We start from the raw sequence: 22,137 nt of genomic DNA, 5'->3' as shown, positions 1-22,137 counted from the left end.
TTAGCATACAGATAATAACTTGTTTGGTGGCCAAGGATTTTAAGTTCAGCAGACCACCCTTTGATTAAAAAGAAAGGCCTTCCTAACCTGGCATTATTGAATCAAGTGGTAGAAAAGGCAATTAGATAAATTAATAAAGAAAAAAAATACTGTTCCTTACTTCAAAACAGCATAATAAGTCATATGTGAAATTCACAGCAGAGATTAGTTGCCAGTTCCATTGTCTCTGCAAGCAGCAATGACATTATTTCACTTGATTTAATCTGCCCATCTACACTGACATACTTTACTGTACTCAGTTACCTGTAGCAATGAAACTTGTATCAAGAATCTGAAATCTGCAAAAGTCATCACTTACCAGTAAGCATAAATTTCTCATGAGCCTTGTTGTATTCACCATGAACAGTCCATTCTGAAGCAATTTGATAAACTGGAATTTTGTTGAGTAAGGGCTCTACAAAGTGATGAACTCTGCTGGAGACAAGAAATGAGACTACTTGAATATGCATATCAGACATGCACACACGTGCACACACACACTAGAAAAATAAAGGAAATAAAAAATTCCTGTTGTCTGACCCATTCCTTCTGTAAAAGCTTAACCACATATTTATTGATCAGCAGAGTTCATTTCAAATCAAAACAGATCTATAGACCTGGGAGCTGAAAACTGATCTAACTGAACCAACGGCGTTTCTGCCTTGGCAGAAACGGGGAAGGCAGGATATAAAATGAAATAAAATAAAACTCAGGGTGCTTTGAAACAAAGGACTGCTGGCTGCTTTTGCCATCAAGTATTGTATACTTCCAAAGTTTATATTTAAAACAAAACAAAACAAAACAAACATACTGGCAGTAACAAGTAATGCATTAAAAAGTAATAATACTAATGTGTTATTTATTTATTTATTATTTAAAAAAATGCAGAATAGAATTAGAATAGAAAAATGGCCAAGAAAGTTTCATAATTGCTCCGGTTGTTGTTCCTGTGTGACATCAAGTTGCTTCCTGGCAAAATTTGTTCACAGGGGGTTGTTCATTACCTTCAACTGGGGCTGAGAGAATGTGATATGCTCAAGGTCCCCCAGAGGATTTCCATGCCTGAGTGGAAATTTGAACCTTGGGCTCCTGTAGTCCTAGCCCCATGCTTGAACCGCAGCACCATCCTAGCTCTCCATAATTCTCCCAGATGTCTCCAAAAGATGTCACTGTATTTTAGAATGTTGCTTGTTACACCAAAGAGAATACTTTGCTATGTTGCTATGTCACATAAGTGATATAGAGCAGCATCTGAAGGCACCCTGAAACTCAACTCTGGGATGACTCATACCACCCAGGAATGGGATTGGAATGGCCTAAGATGGTTTGCTGCCTGAAGCAATCCTCCTGTGCATTTTTTATATACAAAAGTACATTAGACTACCAACTGAATTGTACTTCAAGACTACGGGTGGGGAAAAGGCTTCCACCACTCTGAGGACAGCAGGTAGTGCAGGGGATGCAGGACAGGCCAACAGAGGGGATTGTCCAAGGGACTTGGTGGGAGAAGGCTAGAGGGTTGCTATTGTGTTCCCCAGCATCTGTGCCTGAGGCGGTCTGTCTTGGACCAGCCCTCAAATAGGTGAACAGGTTAATCAGCTTGGTAGCTGCTATCAATATGTTGCACATTAATTACTATGTAAAAATACATTGTATAGCATGGTAGAAACTACCATATGTTTCTATCCATAAGTTGGATACACCAAGACAATGATTCTGAGACAGAAAACAATCTGTACAAATGTGGGATGAAATAAGTCAACCATAGAAACCCCAGATTGACTGACATCTAGTTTGTCAACTAGTATCAAGCATCCTGAAAAAGGGACTGTCTTTCTGTATTTACTGTCTTTACATACTGCCTTTGACCAGGCATGTATCCACAGTAGTTTTTAAAACCACAAAAACAAGTGACATCAACAACTTCCTCCCCCCAAAATCTAAATACTGTACAAACTTCATTCAGACCTAAGTCCAAAACATAAGCTCTCAAAAATCTGGTGGAGCTGGCATGTTTCATTTATCTCTAAACAGAGGCGAGAGAAGCTGCCATTATGTTTTATGGGGAAGAAGTTCTAAAACTCAGGCACCATCAGAGGAGAAGCTCTGCTCAAAATGGACTACATTTCAGTACCTGAAAGCAGTGGATCATTTTTTCACCAGCTGATCACAAAGTCTAGGAGCTGAAAACATTTCCTGAGATTCTGAGGACCCATACTGTTTAAATCAGAGATAGGAATCATGCAGCCTTCTTAAAATTGCTGGACTACAACTCCCAGCAGCCCTAACTAGCCAATGAATAATGTGAACCCTTGGAGTTGACATCCAATAGAATCTGGAGATCTGCATGATTACCACCATAAATTGCTCCCAAGAAGAAAGTATTAATTCACTTCATTAAAATATTTTCATCCTGCCCATATCAAAAGATCTCAGGAGGTGACTAAAACATATTAAATACAATTAACAAATTAAAACCAGCTTTAAAAGGTTAAAACCATTTTAAAACTATGCACATTAACACTTTGAGATAAATCAGTGATGCCAGTGTTCTTGTTTAGCACCTAGATGAAACTATCAGTGGCACAGATCAAGCCTCCAAGTGGAGGATATTCCATAACTAGGGTTCTTCAGCTGAGAAAGTCCTCTCCCACTGAAGTAGTAACTGATGATGCTTCAAGACAGCTATTTTATACCTGACCTCAATTCAGAAGGTTCATTCTGAACCAGGTGAAATTCCCAATTTGTCTTCAGATGTAACCTTAGATATAGTACATTATAATAAAACCTACAAGTAGTCATCAAGGAATGAGTGAGTGCAACAGTATTTCTGTCTTCCAGCAGTGGCTACATGCTAGGCCACCAGCTGAAGTTGGTAATAAAAAATTCTCCATACTCTGTTATCAGGCTGTCTAGGATCAATGCCATGATTCCCTCTTTTGAAATCCTGATAATTAATTCTGTGTAACCCCATATTTATCCAGCTAATCAATGTACTGATTCCACAAGCATATTACCTTTATCTTATTGTCACTGCAATGAGATACATGAAGAACTCACATAATGAAAGTTATCTCCCTACTGGGCAAGGATTAGAAGTCCTCCCTAACTGCCATCTAAAATAATTTTTCAAATGTAGGGAGTCCTTTATTAAAAATTTCATAGAGGATATTTGTACAAAAAATATTTTATTTTTATTTATTTCCATGATTGATATCCGCCTTTCTCCCACAGTGGGATTCAAGGCAGGTAGTTTGCACAAGATACAATGTTTTTCACAATTAATGATGACTGTGATGATTGTTAACAAAATTGCTTTCACTCTCATGCAGGGGAGAAGAATCTCATGGTGACAAAGGCTTTTTTTAATCAATATGTGAATATTCTTTACATCCCAAACTTCAAGCAAAAAGGTTGCAAGATTGACTTTATTTAAAGTACAAATAAAGAGTCATGGGCGGGTTACAGACCGCCCTCAAGCGGCCGTTTTCCTGCCGCTGCCATTCGCTGCGGAGGGAAGCCCTAGCGGCCAGACCGTGAGGCTTCCCGGCGCAGTGAAAAAGGAGCACCGAAATGGCGCGCCTTTTCAAAACGCGGAAGTAGTGCCGCGAGGGGCGAAGTGCGCCCTCGCGGCATCACTTCCTCCATGACACGTCTGGACGCTATGCGTCCAAGATGTCAAAATGGCGGCGCCCATGTGGATGGGTGCTGCCATTTACGACACGCTCTGCGCGTACTAGGAAGAAGGGCCGTGAGGAAGGTAAGACCCTTCCTAACCCTAATAAGGCCCTTCCTAACCCTAGTACGCGCAGAGCGCATACTTTATGGTGATCTGTAACCCGCCCTAGAAGAACAGTTTAGTGTGTTGACAGGGAACAGTAGCTGCTGTAGTACCAGTTCTTTTACAATCTCATGGTTCGTTTGCCAAGATGTCTGTCATTTGTTCACTTTACTGAGTATGTGCAGATTTGCTTAGATATGAAAAAACCAAGGCATGTGTCAGTTTCACACAAACCAAAACTCGTTCTGATGTTTGTGCAGCTGTACAAGTTCCTGGTGAATAAAGCAGATTTTCTCTGCAGAGAATGGCAAAAGTGTTTGCATTGTCATGCTAAAAACATCTGCAAAGTATGGAACAAATGTGTTGGCATGGATTAGATTAGGTTATACTTTTTTAAAAAATACACCAAAATGTGAAGCATCTTTTCTCCCTTGAACAACCTAAACATAACTTTGGAGGCATTTTCCAGGAAATGATGGGGGGGTGGATGGGTTAGTGTCTGTGTTGTACACCATTATGTTTAGGTTGTACACTGCCTGTTATTTCCCCATGTTATCTTTGCTAAAGTCCTTCAGTCTGTCGTAGCCAAGCAGTGTGAACTATACAGAAGAGTAATGAAAGCAGGATGGATGGAGGAAGAGCAGGAACAGGAGAGGTCTTCAGTGCCCTTCTCTGTGGTGCAGAGCCATGGGTAGGAAAGGAGAGCCTGCAGATAATGGATGGGGGCAAGGAGATGAGCAAACAATACAGTGACAGAAGTGATAAAAAACAAGATAAGATTCTCAGGTCTAAATCCAGCATTACAAACCAAAGTCATCAAGACATACCAAATCATCTAAGCAAATGTATTCCCAGTTTCTCTATGGTTGAAAAAGCTGGGCAGTGAAGAAAGCTATCAGGAATTAACATTAATTTATTTGAAATGTCATGATGGAGAAGTGTTCTACAGACACCACAAACATCTGAGAAGACTAGCGGTCTTCAAGCAAATCAAGCCTGAACTCGCTCTATTCATAGAGTCACTACAAGCCAAAGTCAGTTTGATGACAAATAACAACAGCAACATATTTTTAAACTTTAACCCCATTCAATCAAACCATAGTTACATGCCTATTAATCCTTCACTTAAACTTGTGTTTACAGAGCTTTTTGCTTCCCTCTTTGGGGGTTGGGCACTGCTGGAAGCTGCAGCTTAAACTTCATGAATGGGAGGGAGAGAACTCCTGTCATCTTTCCCCTTGCCATGCTTCTATCTGTTGGTGCTGCTTTAATTTTCCCATTCAATCAAACCATAGTTACATGCCTATTAATCCTTCATTTGGGGGTTCTGGAAGTATGTATTGCTAGGGGGAGGGGTATTGGTCACAGGCATCATTTTTGAGATTGCTGGGAGCTTGGGTTGGTATTTCTTCATTCTTGGGTTTACATCTATTATTTGGTAGTTGGAGTGCTAGACTAGGTTATAGACCACTTTGAGTATTAATTATTTTCATTCCTGCCTCTTTTATTGCTTTTATGTCACCAGAGAAACACTTTATTTCTTGAATCTTTCCTATCTGTACGGATTTATTGTAATTTCACCCATTCCTTTTGTATGAGGGGATAAAAATGCATGGAGCTCTTTCCTTTTTTCCAAGTTCAAAACAGGGACATGGATGGACAGTAGAGACATAAAAATCATCGATATGATTTTTCACCTTCCTTTCATCAAGATTTTTGATGTAATAATGTAAGGTTAAAATGACTCTAGAATTAATTTACAAGAGATTTAAGAATAAGCAATAAGCATCCCCTTTCAGAGCAAAAAGAAGAAGTAGCTTGAGAGATCTTTTCCAGAAGATAAGAGAACTCAAAGTGAAGTTCATACCAAAGGTTGAGATAAGAAGAACATATTACAAGACCAAAAAGAAATAAAAAGATATTGGTTGCAATACACAGAAGAGCTATATAAAAGAGATAAAAATGGATGACATGAAATAAAGAAGCATAAGAAGATGAATTACAAATTCTAGAAAGAGAGGTGGAAGCTCCAATAAGAGGTAGACACTGCAATAAGAAAAACTAAATTATGCCAACAAATATGGAAAACAAAATTGTGACCAACAGACTGGAAACATCTCCAGGAATCCCTATCCTCCACTGCCTTGCCCAGATCCTACAAGCCCCTGCCCATAACCCCCTCTATTCATCTGGTTTGTGATCTCCCTCTCTTTCTTCTGCCCTCTACCTTTCTTAGCATGATTATTTTTTCTAGTGATCCATGCCTTCTCATTATGTGGCCAAAGTATGACAGTCTCAACTTGATCATCTTAGCTTCTAAGGAGAGTCCTGGTCTGATCAGTTCAAGAACCCATTTGTTTGTTTTCTTGGCTGTTCATGGTATGCTAGGTACACTTCTCCAGCACCATGTTTCAAATGAGTTGATTTTCTTTCTGTCTGCTTCTTTCACTGTTCAACTCTCATTTTCAAACATGGTAATTGGAAATACAGTGGCCTGAACGATTCTGACTTTAGTGCTCAGTTGCATGTCTTTGCTCTTCAGTATCTTTTCCAGTTCTTTCATAGCTGCTCTTCCCATTTCTAGTCTTCTTCTTATTTATAGATTGAATTTGTGTATTTCTTCTGTGGTCATCATTTTTGTTTTCTTTATGTTCAGCATCAGACCTGCCTTTGCACTTTCATCTTTGACCTTCCTTATTAACTGTTCCAGCTTCTGAACGTCTTCTGCTAATATTATGGTGTCATCCACATACCTTAGGTTGTTAATGTTGCTTCCTCCTTTCTTCCCTCCTCCTTTTTCTGATCCTAATTCTGCTTTTCTTGTGATTTTTTTTCAGCATATAAATTAAACAAGTAAGGCGATAGGATGTAGTCTTGCCTGACCCCTTTGCCTATTGGGAACCACTCTGTTTCCCCATATCGTCCCTAGTGCCCCTTCCTTTTAATCCTGCTTGCACCTCTGGAATCTCTCTCTCTGTGTATGTTTGGTATCTATGCTGCAGAATTTTGAGGATTATTTTGCTTGCATGTGAGATTAGTGCTATTGTCAAGTAGTTGCTGAAGCCTTTTGTATCTCCTTTCTTGTGGATTGGTAGGGCACCCTTGCTTTATGAGGGGGATCCATTCCGGACTCCCCTGTGTAAAGCAAATTCCACGTGTGCTCAAGCCCCATTTAAATGAATAAGGCTCGTGCATGCGGTGGCATGGTAGTGCGGTGGCATGCACGCGCCATGGGCAGACACCCTATTAGTCCCTATGGGATGCGCTGCCCCTTCCTCCCTATGCAGCTTTCAGTGTATGCTGAAAGCCGCATAAAGCGCACCCACGTATGACGTGGGCACGCTGTACATTTATCTGAATTCAATTAGAGTTTCTGTGACTGGGAACCCAGAGTTTCAGTTGTGGTTTGGTTCTCTGATTTTTGGCGTGGCAGCATGGGTCAGGGATATGGAACATTGGTACATAAGGGGGTCCCTGGGGAGGTTGGTCCTGGTAAGGGGCTATTAAGCAGGGGTGGGTGGACCCTTGGCCAGCATTCCAAGGTGACAGAGAACACCCTTGGTCCACCCAGCAGTTGCGTCTGTCATCCTGGGTGTCCGGCACCAGAGTGGGCTGAGGCGGCTTGGTCAATGCCAGCATCTGGACCCATGCTTTGGGCCAACCCATATGTAAGCTGTTAACAATAAAGTTGTGGCCTTTCTTCCTTCCAATTGATGATCTTGTGTGATCAGTGTTGCAACTTGCTGTATCACCCCTGCCATGCAAATGGTAGAAGAGAACTTTACTACTATTTCATACCCTCCAGTTGCCCCAATTTTGCACGGGCAGTCCAAATCAACCCTCTGTTGTGCCATTCTTTCAGCTGCTTTTGAAATGTCCCAGTTTCTCTCTCTTTCCACTTCCACCCTTTGTTCGCAGTTTAGTGCACTTACTGCAAACGGAGTTCCAAGTACAAAAATAATTTGCATTTTATTAAGCCAACAAGGGGGAGAGGCAAGAACAGGACGGAACAGATGGGCCTTTGAGGCACCGTCGTCACGTGTGAGGGTTGCCTGGTGGGCAGAGTGCCCACATGCCTGGCAACCCTCGGATGTGACGAGGGTGCCGCAGCTGCAGTGCACCCACCAGACGCGGTGCATAACAGTGACATCGCAGCTGCGCCACCTCCAAATGGCGCCATCACAATGCCATCTCTGGCACTTTGCAGCATCACAGCAACCCCTCAGAAAGGATCCGCTTCCAGGCACCGCTTTTTTGCTCCGCAGGAGCACCGCACAATTTGGTTGCTGTGGCAATCTGCGGAGCAAAGAGAGGCACCGGGGAGGCGCCTCTTTCTGGCAGTGTGTACCCTGCCCATGGAATACAAACTACTACAGCCTTTCCTAGCTTGTGTGTCCCTCCTTCTAATAACTTAATCACACTCTGATGTTGCTTGGCCAAAGTTGTCCAAGTTTTCATCTGTACAATTTTGTAGTGTATGGTGTTTTGCTGTGAAGCTGAAGAGAGGCACCTCCCTGGCAGTGCCTGATGGACCAGTAAAAATGATTTTACTGCCACTCCTTCCCCAGCTGATCCAGTGGTTTTCCCATGGCTAGACCTTATCCCTTGTTGGTTAGTCACCAGTAGACCTCCTGAACAAGTCAGAGCAAGAGGAAATTCAAGAGTGGTGCAGTGGTGACTTTATTTTATTTAATTTATTTATATTGTTTGTACCCTTCCTTTCTCTGGGCATGGAATTTACTGGCCAATCACGTGCTAGAGCAAAGATGTAAAGCTTCATTTATTTCACACAAGAACAAATAATTTCAAATGTTTATTCTCCACTGGGAGAAGTTATGCATATGATTTTTCACATTTTGAGACTTTATGCAAATAATCCCCTGAGTTTTTCCACCAAAAGCAATACAAAACATTCATATGAAGCAATTACTTCTGAGTAAGGTTTAATTACAAAAAGCAAGTTTGCATGCCATTTTGGAATGATTACCACTCCTTGATATCCATATATTCAAATATTGTTGAATCAGCAGATTGTTGCTATGAGCTTGTGTGGATCACTTTGCAGCTGGAGAGCAGACGCTGGACTTGATTGGAAGTCAGAGGGAAGTGTGTATATATGTACTGTATAATATTATACACTTTGCAAAACATACAAAGAAATGCCACATTTTTCTTTCCTGTTTTTGTTTTCTTGAAACTTTGTACACAGTAAAGAGAAGCTAATAAAAATATTTTCTATGACTGACTTTCTTTTCCTTGTTGCTATGTGTACATAAATGGATATTTTCTACTTTCTGATCTGCAAGATGCTTCCATAGAAAAAGATATAAATAATATGTGATAAGGAGATGGTGGAAATCTATACAAGTTTGAATAGTATCTCATAGTAATTGATTTGCTGTTATAAAAATTGACTGATTTAAAGTTATTGGTATAATCAGACTTCCTTTCATATTGGCAAGGAATAGGTGAAACATAAATTACCACCCCTTACACAAGCAGTAGAGGCTGTATTGTTTTGAGCTAGTGATCATCTTGAAGTATCACATTGGAAGAAGAATTGCTTTTCAAATGTGTGAATCCAGATTGAGTCTCCAGTTGTTTGCTGTTACTGCTTGCTCTGTTTTTAAAGACTATGAGACAATGAGAAAATGAGGGAGAGAAAGCAGGGAGTAGAGGAGAGAAAAGAAAAGCAGATAGAGGAAGATGAGAAAAGGACAGAGCTCTTTTCTTGGGGTTAAATGTGTAGTAGAGGGAATTTCAGTCAGTACAACTTGCCAGACATGAGTCAGAAAAGCTGCCTTTGAACCAGTTCTGTAGAACTAGTATTTTTCAGCCCCTGTCCTGGGACAGCATGAGTAAGCCATAGTAATGGATTTCTTGCATTAGAGGGGGATTGCAATAGATGACCACGCTTCATCTTCTGAGGCAGATGTCTCATCATGGCTAATGGAAAACAGCTCTGACACAGGATCTCTATCTGTGCTACTACTTCATTTTTTAAATAAAAAAGGTGCAGGAGAAATCCAGAGCCACCTTTAAGATTAATGATTTAGTTTAGGGTATTTTTTATGGATTTTAGTCCAGTTCTTCAGATGCATTCATGGAATAAAATTTTTGTGACCTGCAGGGAGTATTTCATCAATGCAACTGAAGAAGGAAATTGAAATTAATGAAAGCTCACATTAAAATAAATCAGTCTTAAAAGTACCATTAGGTTCTTTGACCAGGCCTATTTTTCTTTAGTACTAAAACAAACTAATTAAACTACTTCTTAGGGTACTAGGGCCTGTTACAGACTGCCAAAATAAAGCTGCTTCGGGTCTCTTTGGAGGTATGCTGTTTAAATGATGCATGCATCCTAAGAATCCAGAAGCTGCACCAAAGCCGCACTCCAGTGCTTAGGAATGGAGTGTGGCTTTGGCGCGACCTCCGGACTCTTAGGACCCATGCATCATTTAAATAGCATACCTCCAAAGAGACCCGAAGCAGCTTTATTTTGGCAGTCTGTAACAGGCCTTAGAATCATAGAATCATAGAATCATAGAGTTGGAAGAGACCACAAGGGCCATCCAGTCCAACCCCTGCCATGCAGGAAATCCAAATCAAAGCATCCTCAGCAGATGGTCATCTAGCCTCTGCTTAAAGACCTCCAAAGAAGGAGATGCCAGTACACTCCTAGGAAGTGTGTTCCACTGTCGAACAGCCCTTACTGTCAGGAAGTTCTTCCTAATGTTGAGGTGGAATCTCTTTTCCTGGAGCTTGCATCCATTGTTCCGGGTCCTGTTCTCTGGAGCAGCAGAAAACAAGCTTGCTCAATATGACATACTTTCAAATATTTAAACAGGGCTATCATATCACTTCTTAACCATCTCTTCTTCAGGCTAAACATCCCCAGCTCCCTGAGTCATTCCTCATAGGGCAAGGTTTCCAGTCCTTTCACCATTTTAGTCACCCACCTCTGGACATGCTCCAGTTTCTCAATGTCCTTTTTGAATTGTGGCGCCCAGAACTGGACACAATATTCCAGGTGGGGCCTGGCCAGAGCAGAATACAGTGGCACTATTACTTCTCTTGATCTAGACACTATACTTTTATTGATGCAGCCTAAAATTGCATTGGCCTTTTTAGCTGCTGCATCACACTGTTGACTCATGTTCAACTTGTGGTCTACTTGGACTCCCAGATCCCTTTCACATGTATTTTCATTCAGCCAGGTGTCCCCCATCCTATATCTGTGCATTTCATTTTTATGCCCTAAGTGCAATACCTTACATTTCTCTGTGCTGCATTTCATTTTGTTAGCTTTGGCCCAGCTTTCTATATTCAGATCATTTTGAATGTTGATCCTGTCCTTTGGAGTATTAGCTATTCCTCCTAATTTGGTGTCATCTGCAAATTTGATAAGTATGCTCCCAATTCTGTCATCCAGGTCATTGATAAAGATGTTGAATAGCACTGGGCCCAGGACAGAGCCCTGTGGGACCCCACTGGTCACTTCTCTCCAGGCTGAAAAAGAGCCATTGTTGAGCACCCTTTGGGTTCAGCCAGTCAACCAATTTCAGTTTTCTGTTCTTACTCATAGCTCTCTTCAGTGCTTATAAGAATGATAATTTAGTTCAAGTGAGAGTGTGAAATTAGCCTCAACCCACGTGATGCATGATACCAGCAGGAAAGAAAGGAGAGACATAGTTCGAAACTTTGGTTTGCATGCAGAAAACCCATTCCTTAAGCATCTTCCGATAAGGGTAGGAAAGGAATCCTGCTGGGAACCTAGAGCAGCACGTTCTAGGCACTACTGGGCAAGATGACCAAATCATTTCATTCAATTTAAGTCAACTTGTCTTTCTAACTAAAGTACAGTAGATAAAATTGGATATGAATGCAATAACATATAGATGCCATGCCTAATGAATGTTTAAAAACTAAGATAACTGGAATAAAGAATTTCCAGAAAAATGCAGGAAATGCAACACATGGACTCACGTTAGTATAAAAATGTATAGAAATCTTACAAGCATCAAGAACTATTATCAGACATGTAGAATTTATGCTATAAAAAGCTGTTCAGAATTTTCATAATCACCCAAAGTGTTTTACTAGGGCGATTATTTTATGATATTGATGTTGCTTTGTAACATTTAATTAAACCATAAGGGGCTACTAAACACTGTGGTCCAAAACACATTGCAGAAATAATCCAGTTTCAGGCCACTTTAACTGCTTTGGCTCAATGCTAGGAAATTCTGGGAACTGTGGTTTTGTGAGAGATTTAGCCTTCTCTGTTAGAGAGATCTGATGCCACAATAAATTACAGTTCCCAGAATTCCCTAGCACAGATCCAGGGCAGTTAAAATGGTCTCAAACTGGATTATTTCTCAGTGTGTTTTGGTTCTTTAAGATTATTATCGTCATAAAAACTTGACAACAAGTAGTAGTAGCAGTAGTATTTTGGGCATCCTTGGCATACTGGTTTAGAATGTTTCAAGTATGTCTCACTCTGTAATTCCTATAGCAACTTTCTAGCATTATTATTATCCCCATTAGATGATGTGGAGGGGGATGGCTGAGGGATATTGCCTTTACTAAGACCACCTTCGGTGTTTCTGACAGAAGTGACATTTAAACCAGGGACTGCCTAGATCATTGCAGCAATTGTGTTCCTCTGGGCAAAAATGCACATAAAAGTTTACAAAGCTGAGGTTTCAGCTTTTGTACCATATTTCCTGACCCATTGAACTTTTGTCAACAGCAGGATTTCTCACCAAACGCAGTGTCGAATCCTGACCCCCAACAAGGTCAGCATCCAAAATTCCATTGGCTTCACCCTTGACCTCTTCTGCTGACAGCATCTGATTAATTCCAGGTTATTTCTGTAATTAGCAGCTCTTGACCTTTTCTCCCCATTATATACTGAAAGCAGAAAGCTGCATCTTTGAGTTTGATGCTTTTCATCAGGAAAATATGCTTCTCAATGTGTCATTCTTTCCCCTTTTTTCTCAAACCCACACACTCACCTCTGTTACCTTTAGTCCCCAAGCCTAATCTCCTCTTTGCAATTTTGCGCAAGTCACTCAAATATATTTTTTACACTCAAAAACATTCCAGAAAAAAGATTATTAAAATTTATTTATTAAAATATTTGCATTGTACAATCTCAGGATATCATACAAGAAAATCAGTTTGTCAAATTTAAACAATAGAGAACAGTAAGAAATAATTTAATCAGAAGAAAAGCATCTGAAACATTAAAAAAGAGTTAAAATCAGTTCAAAACAATTTAAAACCACAATGCTTGTGCAGATTTGTATAAAATCAGATAGGCCCCAAAGTTACAATCTGGTATTTCACAACAGGGTTGCAATAACAGAGAAGCCCCTCTCCCACATCCCATCATAGTGAACTGCCTTTTCAGTATTCAGGTCCCAAGACAATTGGTACTTTGAATATAATCACCTTAGCAAGCAATAGCAATAGCTAGTACATTTCTACACTCTTATCAGTGAACTAACCACTCCCTAAGCAGTTTACAATGTGTAAGCTAATTGCCCCAACAAGCTGGGTACTCATTTTAGTGATCTTAGGGCAGGATGCAAAGCTGAGTTGACCTTGGAGCCCTGTCTGGAATCCAACTCACAATCTTCTGGCTTGCAGTACAGGCATTTAACCACTGTGCCATTAGGGCTTCCTAGCTCTCAGGGTTCCTTGAATTCAAATAGGAAATGCATTGACAACCAATTCAGTTCCTTTAAGACCAGTATTACGTGGTTTCTGTACAATGTTCCTATCAACAATCTAGTGGCTGCATTTTGTGCTAGCTACAGTGGACTTTATCACATGGAAGGCTTACCGTGAGTAAGGGGCTGTACAGACAGATTGGGGCCACAGCAAGTGCACACCGCAGCCCTGATCTGGCCTGTCTGTGGTGAAAAAAGAAGCTGCAAAAAGTGGCTCCTTTTTGCACCATGGAAAGGCCGTCCTAGCTGTCGCTGTAGCATCTTTTCTGCGCTTCTCCGGCACAGCATGTGTAAACACAGTATTGATGATGTGGCGTAACGCCACCCACCATGTGGTTGCTTGACACCATCACACCAGCATGGAGGCAAAGTCAGGGTGAATGGTGTGCGGTCGCCATGCCCCCACTCTGCCCGCACTCCAGCTTTTTATGCTGGTCTGTTGAGGCGCTAAATTGTCATGAAATCATCAAAAATCATGAAAGAAGGGTGAATGGGGTTCACACCCCCATGCACTTCTCCCGTCAGTAAATTGTCATGGAGCCACCATTTGGCAATGACAATCTTGTTATTACCAAATAGCGGCTCCAAGGATGCGTTACTCGCGGGAAAAGCAAGTCCCGACACTTCCATGACGATTTACTGACAGGAGAAGCTTGCGGGGGTGTGAACCTCAATCATGCTTCTCTCACAATTTCTGACTTATTCACAGTAAGCCTCCCATATGATAAAGTCCAGTGTCTGAGTCATTTTCAAGGTCCATATGGTTGACCACAGAGTCACTGAACTTGGTATGGTGTCTAATGAGAACAAAACAAATATTATGCTTTGAATACTTCTGAAATACTTTGGAATTCTGTGGTTTTATTCTAGAATGTACATTTGTGAAGTGAATTTGATCAAGAGTGATATTTACACTTAGGCTGAAATCCTTAACATTTGTGTCATGTTTGGTACTGCTTAATATAGTTTGGCTTTTTTCCAGAAAAGTGGTGTTTAGAGTTTTCTTTGCATGTAACTTGGTGTGAAATAAATTTTAAAGACAATAAGTTTTAGTATGCAAATCCTCCTATCATTCAAATTCTTTAATTATTGCAATCAACCTAGATAATGGCAAATAAATTGCTGAGTGGTTTCTGTTAATCTTGGGGAAAAGATACTGGCCATAATCCAACAAAATACAAATTCCACAAAAAAATTAATACCTTTATTGGCTAACCAAAATGCAGAATATACATCGTGCAAGCTCTACAGGCTAATACCTACTCCAGCTCAGACATCAGGAGAGCTGCCAGACCCAGAAAAAAACCACTGGAATGAAGAAAACAACCACCCAAAGGGAAAGTATTTTTATTTATTTTATTATTTATTAGAGTACTTATACCCCACCTTTCAGCCCTAAAGGCTATCAGAGTGGCTTACAATTAATAAGATGGTACATCTACAAATTAGACCATACATTAAAGGTGTCACAGACAGAATAGAAAAACTGATGAGGAAACACAAGCTCTAAATGATCTACAGATCGACAAAGAAAATTGAGCAAATTCTGCGCTCAGGGAAGGACAAGAGAGACCCTCTCACAGCCACAGGAGCTTACTGCATATCATGCAGCTGTGGACAAATCTATACAGGGACCATCAAATGCAGTGTTCAAACATGAATCAAGGAACACGAGAGACACTGCAGATTGAGTCAGCCAGAAAAATCTGCACTAGCAGAACATTTTATAAACCAACCTGGGCATAAAATGCTGTTTGAAAACACTGAAATTCTGGACCATGCCAACAGCTATCAGGTCAGAATGCACAAAGAAGCCGTTGAAATCCACAAACACCTGGACAACTTCATCAGAAAAGATGAAACCCTTAAAGTAAACAGTCCTGAAAAACACCAAAATTAGGACTCAGCACATGCAAATGAACACCACCCAGGGTCAGGGGCTTTCCCAGCAGACAGTGGATCACTAATTAAATAGACACAAATTCTCCTCACATGTCCTCCCACCCTGAGGCCTTACCATTCACCAACAGACCAACACACAGATGAACATGCAAGTCAACTAAGGGTCACACAGTATACGTACCCCCACACACCTCCATGCCACCATTCTCTGAAGGTGCCAGTCACAGATGCAGACGAAACATCAGGAATAAACTCTTCCAGAACATGGCCACACTGCCCAAAAGCCTCACAAAAAACTATTTAAAGGAAGCTTCACCTGATGTGCTTTGGAGAGTACATTTTTAAAATATGTCTTTCTGTGGTCTTGGCTGTTGCTGGATCAAAACAGTGACTTTGGCATTTACAGTAGAGTACAAAGTGCATTGATGTCAATAAAAATTCTGAAGACCAAGGAACAATAGGAGCCGTACTCATGAAACCTTGCTTGCCCTTACTTTTCTGCTCCATTTTTGTGCTTTCTGAATTCTTCAGCCTCAGTGAACTTTACAAAATGAGTGTCTGATCTTTCCAAGACACTAAATGCACCCATTTGTAGCTATCTAGGACATACAAGAAAAGTGGCAAATACAAAATAAATACAATTTCTTTTCATGAGATTTATTTTCCAGGTATTATAAAATGGGTTTATCAATCTTCTTCTATTTGTATAATTCTATTTTATTATATCTTTTCCATTTTTATCCTGGCAAGAATTTTGAGGGCTCTAGGATAAAATGAATAATACTTTTAATATCACTAAGGGGTACCATGGTGGGGACCTGGCAAGTTCATAGCACCAGCAGTTGTTTCAATCCAGTGGTTAATATGCTCTGTATACTTGGATAAACTTGGTGTTTTTGAGTGGTGGTGGAAGAAGAAGAGTTTAATTTTAATGGCAGAAACATGAAATAGAAAAAGAGGGGAGGCAGTCAGGTAGTAGTAACAGAAAATACATGTTTCAGGTGGAGAGTAGAGGAAATATGTCCCCCAGGAAAATTAATGGCAAAGGTGAAATTCTTGATGATTAGATGCTAGGCCTCTTCATTACTTTGTTAATATTATTGCAATTCTTAAGGTAAGTGAGAAGGAATACCCCCTCCCCCCAATTTCACTGTAGCCTCTTTAGATAAGATAAGATTTCTAAACAGGAAAATATATTCCCTCTGTTTGTATGTGTCTCATTGCATGTAAAGCTGTGAGCAACTGTAGCAGTTCTTCATGCACAACACTTATTAGCATCTCTAGGGACCATCCCTAGGTCTCAGGTTTTGGCCGGGGACTGTCCTGGCAACCTTACTTGTTAGAGTTTTGTTTGGTACTGTAGCTCAGTGTCATATAGTTCAACCCTCTGCCTCAAACTATGATCCTGAGAGCAGAGGTGATGGCCGGGGCAATGGCAGACAGATCTGGTCTCAGGACTTGGTATGGTATAGGTATGCCAAGTTCCACCAAGGCTGGTACTGAACACTGCAGTTTTGTTAGAGAGATTCTTCACACACACACACACACACACACACACACACACACACACTCCTATACCAAAAATAAACTTATTTTTGAGTAAAGGGGATTATTACTATTATTATTATTATTATTATTATTATTATTATTATTATTATTATTTCTTGTCCACCTCTCCCCATAGATTGAGGCAGGGCATCAACAATTAACAAACAACATCAGTTTAAACATTTATTAAAATACACATTAATTTAAAAGAATAAATAAAATGTACACATAATCAAACAATCCTCTTCTAAAATTCAACATTTAAAATTCATAATTTAAAAATCATTAGGAGAAGCCTGCTGGAAGAAACTGGTCTTTAATGCTGTTTTAAGTTCAAATCTTTTATGGCAGGTCATTCCACAGTCTAGGGGAGGCTGAAGAAAAGGTCATCTGGCTGACAGTTGCCAATCTAGTCCTGGATGACTGGAGTAAATGTCCGTCAGAGGAACTGAGCATACAGGGTGGATTATATGGGAGGAGGCAATCCTGTAGGTAGATGAGCAAACTTTATTTCTGTCATGATTTTATGTGATGTGATTTTCAAACTTTAGGTGTGTGTTCAAACTTCTTTCCTTTTAATTGGGACTGGCAACCATTTGTTTTGTTCTAATGTATTAGGAATGCGGAAGCACTTTGTAAATTGCACAGTGGTTATGAGCAGAACGTTAGTTGTGTGTTTTACAACTGAGGTAATTCACTTGGCCTCCTAAAAGCGCCCCCCCTCCAAAACTATTAGGTTTTCCAGATTCTAAAATTACCTACTTGCACCACTTGTTTTGTTAAAAATAAGGCTCTGAAATAAGCTTAAATGGGGATTCTTATAATGTGATAAAAGTAAACATGACAGAAAGGGAACCTGCTAGTCCGTTCCTCATGTGGAAAATAAGTACTGTGCTGGAAATTCTGCCACATGTCACTAGATATTCTAACTGATAAAAGAAAAAAAATCAAAGAAGTTTGAAGGGAAAGGAAATTTTGAAGAAATCTCAGGGATGGTTTATTGGACTTATCAAGCTTATATGATAGCTAAGGAATGTGTATACCAGTAAGTCATCCTTCACTGTTATCATATCTCTGGCAGCTGGCAGCTTCATTTCAGTTAAAACTCAGGGGAGGATATCATGATCTAATTTCTATGGGAGAGTTGTGTTCAGGCCAGATATCGGAATGTTAGATTTATTTAGCAGTAATAATCAAAATAATGTAATTATTTGTTAGTAAAAAGTATTTTGTTTAAAATTTTAATTTCTAAACGAATCGTTTAGAATGTAATGGCATGCAACACATATTTACATGCAATATTCCCAAATGTTGGGGCTGGGGAGATTGGCAAAGTTGTATATAGTCCCATGGTTGTACTTTGATCAGAGAGTTTCTCTATGCTCTCTGTTCAGCTCTGGCTCTAAAAACTACACTGATTTATTCATTTATATTTAATTTATGTCCCACTTTTCTCTTGGTAAGGATCCAAAGGTGGCTGAAGCTTTTATTTATATAAAAATTAAAAACCAATTAAATGACAGTTCAGTTAGAAAAAAGAACATTACAGCAATATGAAATACAACATAGTTAAAAAAAGATAAAAACAACCCCAATATAACTCTTTCTGTCATATAAATAAGCCAAAGGCCTATCTGAATAAACAGGTCTTTGTCTAATTGTTAAAGGAAAGGAAAAAGGTGACAACCAAACCTCCCATAGGAGGGAATTTCTCAACCTGGGAGCAACCACTGAGGAGGCTCCCTCCATGTCCTCACCAAACATATCTGTGATGGTGATATCCAGTTCCTCCATATACATTGCTGGTTTGTGCTATAATTTAGATAATTTATTTGTCCACTCTGGATAGCAAATGGTATGGTTCACTGAGGAGTGATGGGACAGACCTACTCACAAACTTTCCTTCCAGATAAACTGATATGGATCTGATTATAAGGCCTCACAACTGAACTATTGGCTGAATATTGTTATTTGCTGTCTTTGCACTATTATACTATTAACTCCTTATTATTTATTGAATGCCTTTGATGAACAGTGTGCTTCCTTCTCTTCAACAGGGCAAGCATTGTGCAAAAGCGAATTATTTATTTTCAAGATGAGGGCTCTCTCACCAAGAGGCTATGTGAGCAAGGTATGTTGTACATTATTCACTCTCCTCTTTCTCACAGCATTCTCTTGACATCCTCATGTAATTTGCTCCACCAAGATGGCCAATCGAAACACAAGTCAGACATGCCCTGGCATTTCTTTCTGGCAATTTGGAGCACAAGTCAGCTGTAATTAAACTTTTATTGATTTCACTTGGGACAGTCTTCTCTTGTAGTCATGGGAATTTTATTTTTATTTGCTTGGATCCCTCCCTGTCCTTATAAACCAATTATAGCATCTAGACTAGGGGTGAGCAGCTGATGTTTTTGGACTGAAGCTCCCATGAGCCTTCATTGCAATGAATATTGGCTAATGGAAACTGCAGCCTAAAAACTTCTTGAAGGCCACAGTTGTCTACCTTTGCCCCTGCCTATTTTCTGGCGTCTCCCTTTGCTGGTAGGATAAACTGAATTTCCTTCCAAATCTAATAGGCCTCAATACTCTCTGTATTTACATTCAGTGAAGGGGCCCACCTCAGTAGTATTTTGGGTAGTTTTGGTCTTCCTTTCTGTTTTCCTATGAATCATATGGCTGCTTCACTGAATGCTCATTCAAATTTTTCTTGTATCCTAGTTACACTTCTAAGTAAATCTGATTACAATTTCAGTTTTGGAAATAGCTGAATGTTCTAAATAAATCCTCCACATGATTTAGAATTGAAGAGCAAGGAATCTCAGACTTTTAGAAATAAACGGGCACCACCATTTTGACGTAACGGCTGTGTCGTGTACAAACGGCGTGGCTATTACGTCCTGGCGCCGCTGAAGGATGCCTGTGGCACCCTTTCAGTGGTGCTGAAAGGAGCTCCAAAATGGAGCTCCTTTCACACCATGTATCGCTGGCGCAGCCTTTACATGGCCTTTTCTCCCTGCCGCTGTTGGGGTGTCCTTGGGGCATGAAGCCTGAAAGGCACCCCTTTCCAGGCTGCAGGGAAGCGGCATTTTGCTGCTTCCTTGAAGCCTGGAAAAGCGGCAGATGAGGGCCTCCGGGGCTGCCGCTGTGGCAGCTCAGGCCCTGATCCGTCGGGGAAACGGGGAGGTGCAGGCCGCCCCAAAGTCTGTATCCTGCCTATGTTTACTTTGTTGACTGAATGTAAATATGAAGAGGATCAAGGTTTTGTAGGACTGGAATTAATTCATTCCCCAGGTATCAGCATAGAAAGTAGGATGACTTAATAAGATCAGAAAATGCCTTGAGGCTGTCATTAATTCAAAAGGAAACAATGAGACTTACTTCAGAATAAACATAATTAGGTTGTGACTTGAGCCTACAGCAGTGGTAACTACACCAGTGTTGGGTCACTGTCTTGTGCATGGTTAATGGATAGAGTTGCATTTGTGAAAATTGCTATATTCTCTATTAATAGACTGTTTATTTTACATATTCACCAAAGTATTTCAAAATGGACTTGTACTGACAAATCTCAGGGCAGGGTACAAGCAATAAAACCACCATTTCAGATTGTGAAGCAATACAAACACTTTAAATCAAGATTAAAAACTTTAAAACTATTTAGATATTTAAACCAAAACAACAAACATATGGATCAGAATTCAAACCGTGATCTCACAAGCTCCTGAATGCTTGGATTCTACGAACAGAGAGATGGGGTAGTAATGGGAAGCCCTATAAGCCCTGTGATAGCAATCTTTTACATAGAACACTTTGAAAAGCAAGCCCTGGAAAAAGCACCGAAAAAGCCCACAACTTGGTTCCGATATGTGGATGACACTTTCACCATTTGGAGCCATGGAGAAGAAGATCTGGCTGTGTTCCCACACACACAGACTGATACTTGCACAAGAATTCCAGCCATCACCGAGGACAAAAAAGAAGCACAATCAAAACACTGGTAGACCGAGCAAAACGTGTCTGCTAACCCCACTTCTTGGAAGATGAACTGAAGCATCTAGACCGGGCTCTACAGGCTAATGGTTATTCCAGCTCAGACATCAGAAGGGCTGTCAGGCCCAGGAAAACCGAGAGGAGTGAAGACAAGCAGCCACCCAAAGGGAAGGTATTTTTACCATACATCAAAGGAGTCAAAGACAGAATAGGCAAAGTGGTGAGGAAGCACAACCTGCAAATGGTTTACAAATTGACGAAAATCCAGCAAATGCTTTGCTCAGCCAAGGACCAGAGAGACCCTCTCACAGCTGCAGGAGTTTACCGCATACCATGCAGCTATGGGCAAGTCTACATAGGTACCACTAAATGCAGTGTGCAAACAAGAATCAAGGAACACGAGAGACACTGAAGACTGGGTTAGCCAGAAAAATCAGCAGTAGCAGAACATGTTACAAACCATCCTGGGCATAAAATACTGTTTGAAAACACTAAAATTCTGGACCATGCCAACCACTACCATGTCAGGATGCACAGGGAAGCCATTGAAATCCACAAACACCTGGACAATTTCAACAGAAAAGAGGAGAACCTTAAAGTAAACAAGGTTTGGCTACCAGTCCTGAAAGATAGCAAGATAAAGATCCAACAAATGCAAATGAGAAATCTTTCAGCAGACAATGAGAACTATCAAGCAGACATTAATCCACTTTTGCAGACCCTCCCAACCTGAGGCCTACCGTTAGCAACAAAACAATATACATGCAAATCACTCCTGCCTTTCCAGGTCACACAATATATATACCCAAGTCTTTTCCAGGCAAGCATTCTCTGAAGATGCCAGCCACAGATGCTGGCGAAACGTCAGGAAGAAACTCTTCTAGAACATGGCCACATAGCCCAAAACCCCCACAAAAAACTATTGATGCCGGCCATGAAACCCTTCGACTTCACACAGCTTGGATGAAAAGCCAAGTTTTCATCTAGAACCAAAAGAAGGCTTATGCTAGTCCACTCACCAGGCATTCTATAATCAAGGTGCTGCAGGTGAGAAAACCCTCTCTTAGGCTGGCATATGGCCCACTGTTACTAGTGGTGGCAGCAGAAAAGGGCCACCCCACAAATCTTTATGATATA

General features: G+C 40.5%; 1 protein-coding gene across 1 annotated transcript in view; it reads left to right on the top strand.

Moving 5' to 3' along the window:
* LOC149314495 (spondin-1) overlaps positions 1-22,137 on the top strand; it is a 437,456-nt gene that overhangs the window by 99,307 nt on the left and 316,012 nt on the right. Inside the window, exon 4 of the mRNA XM_089521249.1 lies at positions 19,065-19,138. Coding sequence (XP_089377375.1) covers positions 19,065-19,138 — 74 coding nt within the window. The remainder of the gene's footprint in view (positions 1-19,064; positions 19,139-22,137) is intronic.

This window comes from Sceloporus occidentalis, unplaced genomic scaffold (assembly GCF_023333645.1).
Source record: "Sceloporus occidentalis isolate IW3139 unplaced genomic scaffold, rSceOcc1.0.p SCAF_4, whole genome shotgun sequence".
In the NCBI taxonomy this organism is placed as follows: Eukaryota; Metazoa; Chordata; class Lepidosauria; order Squamata; family Phrynosomatidae; genus Sceloporus; species Sceloporus occidentalis.
The sequence above is the reverse complement of the archived record's forward strand: the minus strand, read 5'-3'. Positions and strand labels throughout refer to the sequence as shown.